This window comes from Juglans regia, chromosome 6 (genome assembly GCF_001411555.2).
Source record: "Juglans regia cultivar Chandler chromosome 6, Walnut 2.0, whole genome shotgun sequence".
NCBI classification, from domain to species: domain Eukaryota; kingdom Viridiplantae; phylum Streptophyta; class Magnoliopsida; order Fagales; family Juglandaceae; genus Juglans; species Juglans regia.
In genome coordinates, this window is record NC_049906.1 from 24806632 (window position 1) to 24819018 (window position 12387).

Here is a 12387-nt window from a genome sequence, read left to right on the forward strand (position 1 = left end):
GAGAGAAATAGAAAGAGAGGCACATTTGAATGAGAGAGATGGATGCACGTTATGTCTTATACCCTAGTAAAGACATTTTGAACTGGTCACTTTATTTTTGTTTTTTATAAATGACATGTTGCCACATCATATGGTTGTAAATTAGTAGTAAAGCAGTAGTACCAGTATCATATCCTTTACTAGGTATTCAATTCAGTAAATCTTTAAAATCCTTAAAAGACGGCTTTTTTCCCAAGCAGCCACAATGAATGTAAGTTCTCTTATCGAAATGGAAAAAAATTCTCTTACATTTCACAAGTCAAGAAAAGTAATATTCAAATAAACTTTACATGAATGGAAGCCTTCATTGAAAAAGCAGCTTCTCAATGTTAATATGGAAGCCTCTGTGATGACAACAAATAGATGACAAATAATACATATTATTTTGCAGGGAAATCTGTAGATCCCAGCAATCTAACTCAAAGACGCTACATGTACAATCAACCTTGGTCTCAATTAAATAGTTTATAAACCAGCAGAAGATATGAATAAACCCCTCTAAGATGATATAGGCTACCCCCAAAAAATCATTTTATATAAATAATAAAAAGGAAAAGAATGAAATTGTCAATTTAGGTTTTGCCTGTCTTGAGCCTTTTTAGAACTTGATCGGATTCTTCAGTGCTTGCAACTCTAGAGCGTGTGGTTCCTTGATTGCTAGATGGAACACCAATATCCTAGGACGGAAATGGTTGACAAAATTTAGGCACATTGACGTAGTTTGACAGAGATGGAAGTTAAATGTGTAATAAAATCAGTATAAGATTTTAATGAATAAGAGACTTGGAATTCCGAATCTACAGATCCAATATACCTTAATAGTAGATGGAGGTCCAGTTGCTCTTCTGCTAGATTGCTTCCCAAGCTCAATTTTCACTGAGATGCTGGCCTGTGATAGATCCACTCCAGAACTCTGCAGTGCTTGTGTCAGAGTACTCAACAACCTGTCCAATACCAAATATCCCTTTATGTTCTCGATTCATAATCAACACGTTGTTACAAAATAGGGCTCTCAAAATGATGTTAACATATAACAGTTTTTAGCATTGTCAAATGACTACTTGACAATCTCCGTTCACCGACTAATGGAGAATGTACAAAAAGCTTAGATCACAGAAATTGGCCAGATGTTAACAGTCCACAAGCTGAGAGAGTGAGATTTTTGGTCAACTTTTGGTAATACATTGCACACACGGGGATTGGAATCCCCTTCGAACTCTAGGACCTAGATTGAGAGAGAGATAGTCACACAAAGTGGATCTCACAGCATTTAGTAAGCTAAAGGAGGGAGATGATTTAATCCAGTGCAAATATTATCAAGGAATTCTGCCCTCAAATGATTACGACACTGAGAGAATAATGGTGCCTTAAAATTCATGCCACATGAAGTGCCTGACTTTTGCATTAGCCAGGGCCAAATCTGCAATTTCACTAAGAGTGTTGACAGTGTGTACATTAGTGTTTATCAGACATGAATCTACAATAACAAATTAACAAGAACCAAACCAAGATTAAGAGTTTGTCTCAAGATTATGTGCAGACAAGACAGACTTACCTTTCAAAAAATGCACAACCTAATGATTATGTAAATTACAACTATACTTACCCTTGAGAGTACACACTTGAGATGCTAATGGTACCACCTTCAACAGTCAACTCCCGTTCTTTCAATTTGTCACTTGTAGCAATGCCATCAGTAGGGCATGATCTCATCTGACATAACTGTGGTTGAGGCTGAGAGGGAATGTTTTCGACATCAGAAGCCAATTTAGGAGGAATTTCAGGTACTGAACCACTAGTCCTAACAGGTGTGAAGAAGTTTGGCTGCAGTGACATAGAAAAGGGCATTGCTGTATTGGTGATTCCAGGATGATGATCCTTCTGTTTAATAGTAGTGGCAGTACTATTGTCAGATTCTACAGGGTTCTGTCCACTTCCAGCAACAGTTGGAGAGACACAGATATTTTTCTCGTCACACTTCCCAGCAAACACTAATGCAGAAGCAGACCCACTATTTATGCCTCGAGATTGATCAGTATAACAGTCCACAGGTCTGTGATTGTTCCTCTGTTACAAACAAGGGAGATAATGTCAATTATTACGTTACAGCAGTACATGAATTATACGATCAGTAGTAAGCAGCACCAGAAGGCTCAAATTTTAGAGGCCCAATTCAGTCGTGAGGCACAAATCGCCACCTAGCCAGGTCTATTTGGACAGGACACATGAACGCAGACATGAGGTTAATAATTTATTATACTTTTTTATGACATGGAACCTTTCCCATCCTTGGGGAGTAAACTCCGAATACACGACCCCACTCACCAGAACCACAAACTAGGTAATCAAGAACTACTAGTGCAGGACAAACTCAGGATGTCTATGTTTACAACTCATCCTAAGCCACTCCTTTAACTACTATGCTGCAAATTACACAAATAATGTAGAGGCAAAAATAAAATTACCCATGGCATCAATTTTTCTGGTTCATGGTTCCATCCTTGGTATGGACCTTCATACTTCTGCACTTTCTCTTGTAAAAACTGAATGTACTCAATAACCTGAAAAAAGATTCAGAAACCCCATCATTCAACAGTTATGACATTTTAAGGTGAAAGAAAGAATTGATACAATAGATTACTATAAGATATAAGGGAAATACCTCTAATAGAAAAGATGCCTTATCTCTCTTTTGGTCACTATGAGGAATGAGTTCTCGCAACATTTGAAATCTGCATGTTTACTCTTATTATTTTAGTATAAAATCAACTAATTGCTTCTAGTAAGAAAATAGGCCAAAATGCTAATATGTGCTCCCAAAAAACCATAATATTTTTTTTCTGCTTAACCTAGTGGAAGGAATTATTTCGAAGACCATACTTAAGCTGAACATCAAATTACATGTATATACACATACAAACAAACAAGCAAAATGCATACAGATATGTGTGTATTAAAAGCACCAAGGCAACAACAGAAAATGGGCCATAATGCTAATCTGTGCTCCCAAAAAACCATAATATTTTTTTCTGATTAACCTAGTGGAAAGGAATTATTTCGTTGACTATACTTAAGCTGAACATCAAATTACATGTATATACACATACAAACAAACAAGCAAAACGCATACAGATAATGTGTGTGTATTAAAAGCACCAAGGCAACTACAAAAAATCTCACCCCACTCCATGTTCCAAAAAAATTGTTTAGCCACTCTTATCTAATTTGCAAAACTCCTTATTCTTACTCATCAACATTCTTCCGACCTTTATCAGAGACCTTATACTGCAATGGTGGCACTACCAACCCTCCAAGCACACATGGTATGAAACTACAACGAAACAAAATACAGCTAATAAAGCAGATAGCTCAAGCATTCTAGATTCAGAACAAAGATCAATTCAACCGTTTCAACAAAGAAAGGGGAATCAAAATTAGGAAAAGAAAACGCATGCTGTGTTTAACAATGAACAGACTGCCGGAAACTTTAAAGGGGCACAGGGATTTTCTTCATGCTCCTGAGACCTTTGAAGTTGTATCATTCACTTTTGCAGTCACACTCAAGTGGCAAATAAGTGACGGAAAAAAGGGAAGGATTATTAAGTAGGGATCAGGAAGGTCATAATCACTATAGACTATGCGCAATAAATACAGATATAAAGCGAGAAACGAGAAACAGGCCTACAATCTAAGGAAGGAAGACCTGCCTATCATTGATTTTGCTCCTTCTACGCTGCTCTGTGGCAGAATGCTTCGAACGTGGTGTGTCAGCCTTCTGATCAGAGGTCTTCGCGTCCACTTTTACCCTCAATTCCCCTGTATAACCTCATGCTTTTATAAATCAAATGAAAAAGACGGAATTTTATTGCATATAACATAAGAAATTAGCGACAGTGCCCATTCTTTATAAACAAATAGAGCAACAATACCAGCAGAAGCTTAAGACTTGACGGAAACCCAGGCAAGCTTATTTCACAATACCTTTGTGGGTAGTGGTGACAGTAGTGGAGGGCTCCTTCTTAAGGACAAACTCTTCCTCGTCGTCTATATCGTCTTCTTGGGTAATACCAACCTTGGCGGATTTTATCATTTCTACGAAGCTCTTGTTCTTCTGCCCAGTTGCCCTGTTTACATCCCCGCCAAAATCCCGTTACCACTTAAAAGTCCATTAAACTAAAAAACAACGTCAGAAATAGGAGACCTGAAGGAAAAGAAAGTGACTGACTGAGAGGGAGAGAGAGAGCCGAAGCTGTTGCGATGGTTGTTGTTTGTAGAAGAATGTGACGGCCTCTCCGCCATTGGCCATTGCCCCAATTTCGCCCCTGCCTCTGTCAATGGCACAATGCAAGTATCAGCCGAAGGGTTCAGTTAGCATTTTTAAAAAATATCATTAAAAAACACAATAATAAAAACACAAGTAAAAAAACATTTGTCGGACCCAACTCTCTCGAGTCTCGATAGGTATAGCATTTTCCTTAATAAAACGCTTTTTAAATGGAAGATTGTTACGTAGATATTAATTATTGTTAATATTTGATACTAATTTATTAGAGTTCGGTATGTTTTTTTATAAGTATTTATTAGAAGAATAATACTAGATACAAGTTTTAAATAGATAAACATCATACAAATTTTTTGTAAAACAATAGGTCACACTAATAAATAATAATTTTTTTTACACTTTTTTAAGGTGAGATCTACTTTTTTATGAGGACTTGTATGGGACTTGTACAAATCATTTCTCTTATTAGAGTTTATGTATGTAACATATTACAGATCAACAAAATGCTTTTTAAATGGAAAAATATTTTTATAATTATTCTCAACTTATTTCATCTCAACTCAACTCATCATTATAATTTTTTTAAATTATTATACAAAATAAAATAAATAATTCAACTTTTTCAAATCTCAAAACAAAAATAATATTAAAAATATATATTCTAACAATATTTTATGCGACTTTTAATTTTAATCTCAATACATCTCATCTCATCTGCGAGAACAAATGACTCATCATCCATTTTTAAGTTTGAATTAATTTGAAAGGTCATTAATAAGTATTATGCAATTTGGGATTTTAAAGATTGGAGACACCTCCATTTCTTTCATGCATTGCTCTTCATCTTCTTTACTCTATATTTAATATATTAATACCGTTAATACTTTAAAAACAATCATAGTGCCAGTGCAAGGGTACTTATTTGAATAAGTAGTTATCCCATTAATTTTAGCTAAGATTATTTATAGTTGCCAAAGGATAGACAAGTTATCCTTTAAGAATTGTATTTAATTTAGAAAAATATTATATATTCTATCGTAGATTTATCATCTCAATGACACTGGTTGATGCGGCTTCCTTAACACAAAAATCACTTCAAATGCACTAGATTAGTTTATATGATAGCGAATGGCAAATACCAGATGAATAGTAATAAATCAGACGAATAGTACTTATTCATTAAATCTGGAGCTATTTCAAAAAGAATAATTATATTTTTTAATACTATTATTTTACCATCCTCTGATTTAATATTAAAAGATTAAAAAATTATTTATTATTTTTACTCATTTTTCAATCAAAGGAATGATCAAAATATTTTTTCAATGATGGTTAAAAATATGATGAACAATTTTTTTTTTTCTTGAACTATCATTTGGATAATGAGATGAAATGATCTATGAATAATAGTGAAACAGTTTGTGAATAGTAACGATGCGGTTTCAATTAAGATGTTTATGAGATTTTGAAAAATGAGAAAGAAGAAGTTAAATAAAAATATTATAAAGTTAAAATATTATTATAATATTATTTTTTTTTTGGAAGTTGAAAATTTTGATTTTTTTTTCTTTTTATGTTTTGTTTGAAAATTTGAAAAAGTTATAATGTGATGATTATATAAAAAAATTTAAAATTTAAAATTGAAAAATATTTGTGTTTATGGTATTTAGATATTGAGTTGAAATCAAATGAGAATACTTGCTATCCAAACCAGGCCAAATCATTGGATCACTTTTTTTCTCTTTTTTTAGTAATAGCCCAATCCAAAAAAGAATAAAGAAAATTAGAACTAGTGATAGAACTCTGGACAGCTTTTTAAGCACATTTAGCATGGAATTATTAGCTACGTGTGTCCGGAATTGCATGCATGAATATGTTGGATATGAAAGCCAAATAATGGAAAGACATAAATATAGCCCGACTTTACCTCTCACAAAGGGGTTTTCTCCCATATTCTCCTTCCCTGTCTTTCCCTTTTTCGACGCAGATTCTTCCCACAAAGTGAAACCACTTCCTGTATAAGAACTGCAATTGGAATTCTCATCATTCCTATCTGTACTACTTGTTTGTGCTACCGTAAACATTGAACCATCTGGCTTCGGAACCTTTTGATTAAAATATGAAATGTGGCTTATACTGTAAGTTCCAATCCCTCCAGGAAGAATGTGCTCAACGGAAGGAGGCGGTGCCTGCTTTTCCACAGTCGATATCTCAACTCCAGTTTCTTCTTGCTTTGCACTGTTATTTCCTGTCCGCTCTAGAGGTTGTAGGAAATCATGAGTTTTGAGGTATCCTCCTGTTCATGCATTAAGAAACAAAGACGTCCCCCTTGCTTAGATTTAGGTTACACCAACCATATATGTTGTGTGATGTAAATTATATTTCTAAAGTACATAAATCTTCAAGTATTTTTGTTCAATTTCACAATTCACACTGGTGTTATATTGGACAAAATATATCCTATGCATGGAATATACGGATCGGATTAATTTGTCAACCTTGTCCTTATCCAATTGATGGACTTCGTGTATATAAAGGATCGATTCCCTTGCACACGCTTTTTAATTAGGTCTCTTCTATCTATTTAAGAAAAATAAGCAATTTAGCCCCAGTATGAATTGGTAATTCATATCAATTCATCTTATTTCATCATTATAATTTTTTCAAATTTTCACATCAAATATAATAAACAATTCAACTTTTTCAAATCTCAAAATAATAATAATATTAAAAAATAATATTCTAACAATATTTTATTCAACTCATCTAAAAACATCTAAATTAATCTTAACTTATCTCTGAATCTAAATGGTTAAAAATTAAAATTCTTTTAAAGTGTTGTTTAATGGCTTTTTTTTTTTTTTTTTTACATCGTATTGTTTAAAGAAATGATTAGTACTAAGTCCTAAATAAACAAGTCTTACACAGTCCTTTTATAAATAAGTGGACTTCACCTCAAAAAGTAAAAATTAAAAATTAAAAAAAAATTATTTTTAGTGTGACCCACTATTTTACAAAGGATTTGCACAATATTTAATTATTTGAAACTTGAACCTAGCATTATTCGTTTTGATTAATAATGTTGCACCTATCGATCCAGTTGGGCAAAATCCTTCTAACGCATCCCTAAAGAAAAAATCTCCAATATACCCAAAACCGTGCATCAGGTAATATGAGAAAACTCATAATGCAGAATTAAATCCAAAATATCTGATCAAAAGATTAATTAGGGTATAATTACTGTTCATAAGCAGTAAGTTTTATACCCCTACAAGTGTAGTGTATCTGTGCAGTATCCCAGTGTAAATATCAAAAGATCATCATACGTACAAAGTCCATCCTTTGACTAATTATTAGATCCGTTTGGATAATAAGATGAGATGAAATTATTTTAGATAAAAGTTAAATAAAATATTATTTTATAATATTATTATTATTTTTAAATTTAAAAAAAAAACTGAATTATTTATTATATTTTGTGTGAAAATTTAAAAAAATTATAATAATTATCTGAGATGAAATAAAATTAAACTATTTCTGAATCCAAACGGGAGCCATAATGTGAAGGGGGAAGGTGGGTGTTTAATACTAATGGCTCCCACTAACACCTTTGTAGTAAACCTGCTCTTTAGGGAAAAAAAAAGTACGACAATATGGATGGAAGAAATACACATAAGCAAGTTTATCCAGAAAAACACAAATAAACCTTCTCATTATGTCCTTATATTTAAGAAAAATTATATACATAAACCTTACACTCTTACACACCACTTAAAACTATGTAAATTTATTCTTTTACCCTCATGTTTCATAAAATATGAAATATAAAATATGAAAATAAAAAAGTAAAATCACATATTTTTTAAGTGGTGTGCAGAGTGTGAAGCTTACATGTAGCATAATTCTATATTTAAACACATACATATTCACGTGTAAAAATATGTTTTTAAATAAAATAAAAATAAAAATAATAAATTATATATTAATATGTAGTATGAAAAGGACGAGTAATATTTCTCTTTGTGATTAAAATCTGTCTTTGACGATGAGTACTGACTATTCAGCAGTCTGGGCACGATACCATTTAACCGTGCACCTGGGCCGGCCCTGACGTGACCCATCAAATCATATGTCGAAATCCTGATGGTCCCATCAGGACCCAAGCAGATGGGCCAGAATGCCCGTTGGGAGCTAATTGCTAAATGTTAACCTCTTCCTTTTACGGATTCGGCAACCCAACTGGCCCACTTCATTCATTAGCCCAGATCCATGATTCAATTCCCATCACGTGCGCACACAAATTGTGGATAGGTACTTTGAAGTCATTTAATTTTTAAATGACTTTTATTTTTCTTAATCACACACATATATATATATATAACATGTTTTTAAGTGTTTAATATAAAGAATTATTTAAAATATGAATATCACACGATAAATTTATAATAAATAAATTTGTTTTTTAATTTTTTGGGATCTTAACTGAGAGGGAAAAAATATTACCTTGGGATGGTGGTGGTATTGGATCTTGTTGGGCACTAGAATGACTGCACAGTGACAGAAAGTCATGCGTTGGTTTTCGTCCTGTACCCAAAAATATTTTTCAATAATAATTATTATTGTTATTATTATTATAATTCAATAATAAGAAGCTCAGAAATTATTTTCAGTTCTCTTGACAAAACAAAATTGGGGCAAAAAAATTATGTTCCGAAAGTACCCTCAGTTCCATAGGGACGTGGTTGAGGAAGCTCCATCCACGGCTCAGAGATTTTTCCGATGTGGTTATTCCGGTGATTCTACCAAATTCTGACGTAGAATTCGAATGAGTTGTCTGAATACTAGTTGAAATCCTTTGAAATTTCGGAACTTAAAAGCGAAATTCGGATGTTGGAGCCTCAAAATTCTTCTTATCGGTTCTTCTCGGATCCCTGCACCATACAAGAACAGAATCTTCTCGGAGAATTTTACGCCTCCGCTAATAAGATCGGAGGCGCATTCACTTCTTCGAAGCAATTCGAATTAAATTTGGAAGATGAAAACAACGAAATTGCTCTCAAGCACGCTGAGAGTTTGTTCCCTTCACACTTGGAAAATTTACTATATATACGTCTTCCAACGATAGAAAAAGATAAATCCTCGGCCAAAAAAATCAGCTCGGAAATCTTCCGCACATGTAAAACCGTGAAACGCAGAGTCGAATCACAGAATTCAGCGAATCTGCCAACGGAATTACCATTTTTTAAAAATGAAAAAAAAAATCCAAAGAAACACGGGCAATTCAAAACATAGAAGGTTTGGAAAGAGGAAGATCCATAACATAAGAGGAAAAAAGAGAGATAAAAATGGCTTACTTCGATCTGAATTGTAAGAATTGACGTGCATTTTCAGCTCCCAACCAGAGTGGTGGAGGAAAACAAACTAAATTTGAATCCCGCTGTTGACTCGAAAGTGTCCGAATTCGGAGCTTACGCAGACGGTGTAGGGTAATGGTATCTCCGGTAAGATCAAAAAAGAATCTCCCCCGCGAATATCGACTATCTCGCACTTTCTTCTTGAATTCTTCGCTCAGAAAACAAGCAGTTCGGCTAATGGCTGGGCCTCCTCCGGTCGGACTCCTCTCTCTCTCTCTCTCTCTCTCTCTCTCTGCTTGCTTCAAAGATCTTTTTATACAGTTTCTTGCTTTCTGTTTTTGCTTTTTTTTTTTTTTTTTTTGGGTCGTAACTTGTGTTCCGTTAGGCGATAACGCCGTCTGAGTAACGTCGTTGCGGCGGGGATGACAGCGTCAGTGTCATCACGGGAATAGTTTTATAAAGTCCTTCGTTTTTTATTTTTTTAAATGTTTTTGGCAAACTCCGGATTTATTTCTTTTTATATTGTTTCGGCAATCCCGATAACAATTTTCTGTACAGGTTTTAAATTTTCTTTATTAAAAAAAAGACTGTCTTCTATGTTTTTTTTTTAATTTTATATTTAATATTTTTGAATTATTCAAAATTAACAAATATTTTATGATATAATTTTGATAGTTAAATATATAAAAATATATATATAATTTTAACTAATAAAATCTATGAAAAATGCATAATATAATTCTCTAATACAGTGTGTTCCTTTTGATAATTTACAGTATAAATTATAAAAAATAAATGTATTTGAAGCAAGCTTTGATAGTATTTCTTTCATAACTAGAAGAATATAAAATATTGATACTTGGATAGTTTTCTACAAAGAGAAATGTTTCGATCCTAAAAAAAATTACAAAATAAAATTTTCAAACTGATGTAATTTGTGTTGCATTAGATTGTAAAATTATTTTTACTATAAAAAAATAACATGTTACATTTACCTACATTAATTTGTGAATCTAAAAGAGTTTTATTTTTTATAATTCTATTTTAAATTTATGGGTGATTTTAAAAAATTATTTGTAAAAATATATTAAAAAGGCAAAGTTGTGCCGAACTGTCAATGTCATTTTTTTTTTAGTTTTGCTAAAAAACCTCCACCACACTTCACACTCCACACTTTTTTAAATTTTTAAATTTTTTAATATTTTTTTTGAGTTTATTCTTTTTAAATTATTTCAAATTTTTTTATTCATTATTCATATAATAAATATTTGATAAAAGATAAAAATTAAAAAATATATATGAAATGTGGAATGTGAGGAGGATATGAAGATTTTTTGTTTTTCTTTTATCCCTGTATGAATATTTCAATTAATTATCAAAGACCAACATAACTTGTTAAGTTTTTTTCCAGTGTCTCATTTACTAAGCGGTGTCGGTATTAATTGTTAGCCTTAACATCGTGTTTCATGTGCCTTTGGACCGAGTTCTAGAAATTTAGATTTTCGAACTTTCACCAACACACTTAGGTTTGGATTTAGAGATGAGTTGAGATGGGTTGAAATGGTCTATAAATAGTAAAATAAAAGTTGAATTATTTATTATATTTTGTGTGAGAATTTAGAAAAGTTGTTTTGGGATTTGAAAAAGTTGAATTGTTTACTATATTTTGTGTAGGAATTTAAAAAAGTTGTAATGATGAGATGAGATGAGTTGAGATGGGTTTTGAATCCAAACCTCTCCTGCAACCACGGAGAATAGGGGGCTTTGGTGGTGACCTGGAAGTCTCTGATACTAAAGTCAATATATCTCTTTAGTAGTTTGTACATATGTTTAGAGGAATCAGATAAAGTTTTTCAGACCTGGGGATCGGCTTTTATACTAAGTTTCTAGTGGGGATCACCTGTCTCTAACTCAGAGTAACTTATGTCATTTCCATTGTTCCTTTGTCAAAATCCTTTAATGCGGTATGGCTTTTGGGGCAGTGTCATTAAATGCAGTGTAGAGTCTCGGGGTGGCACCATTAATGTGGCGTGACTCATTAACTCACTTTATCCAAAGGGTGTTCCTCGTTGAGCTCCTTTTATGCTTGCTATTAGGAGATCAAGAGTTCTCCGTATGTCCCCCCAGCCTGCCAGCGCAGGTTCCCGATGATAGGGTGTCAGTGAGGTGGTGTCAGGACGGCAAGTCCCATCTCCCCATGCTGTATGCTTGTCCCATGTATGGGTTGTTTTGGTGATGGGTTTTGCTCGTAGCCGAGTACTCCATAGAGGCTTATTGACTCATCTTAGGTGAGCGGTCATTGGGCTTGACTGGATTTGGCCGATCTCTCTAACTTGCTTCCTCTGTGATCTCCCGTGAGTTGGATGTATGGGTCGATAGGGGGAAAATCCAATGTTTTGAATACCGTACCGATCGTTGTACCAATCAAGACACTGGAATAAAATATTTCGATACCGGTACCGTTTCGTGTACCGTTTCAAGATAGTCAATATATGAATAAATTATATATATAAACATATATATAAATTATATTCTAAAATAATAGTCTATATATGAATAAATTATATATAAATACATATATATAAATTATAAATAGCCTAGTCTGAATTGGAGATCAAAAAATAAACTTGTAGTTTAAAAAAAAAATTTAAAAGTCAACATATCGGCCGATACGAGACAAAATATCGGCCAGTATGATCGATCTTTGGATAA

At 33.1% G+C, this 12387-nt stretch overlaps 1 protein-coding gene across 1 annotated transcript; it reads right to left on the reverse strand.

Annotated features, from left to right (window-relative positions):
- Positions 1-272: 272 nt before the first annotated feature.
- LOC108993486 (transcription factor BIM1-like) lies at positions 273-9962 on the reverse strand. Its single transcript, XM_018968419.2, has 12 exons — positions 9676-9962; positions 9042-9541; positions 8825-8905; positions 6249-6617; positions 4265-4367; positions 4021-4163; positions 3747-3855; positions 2702-2771; positions 2505-2600; positions 1646-2106; positions 854-983; positions 273-716 (listed from the first exon to the last, which is right to left on the reverse strand). The coding sequence occupies exons 2-12, from the start codon at positions 9076-9078 to the stop codon at positions 612-614; spliced, it is 1704 nt and encodes a 567-aa protein (XP_018823964.1). The 5' UTR covers positions 9079-9541; positions 9676-9962; the 3' UTR covers positions 273-611.
- Between the last annotated feature and the right edge of the window lie 2425 nt (positions 9963-12387).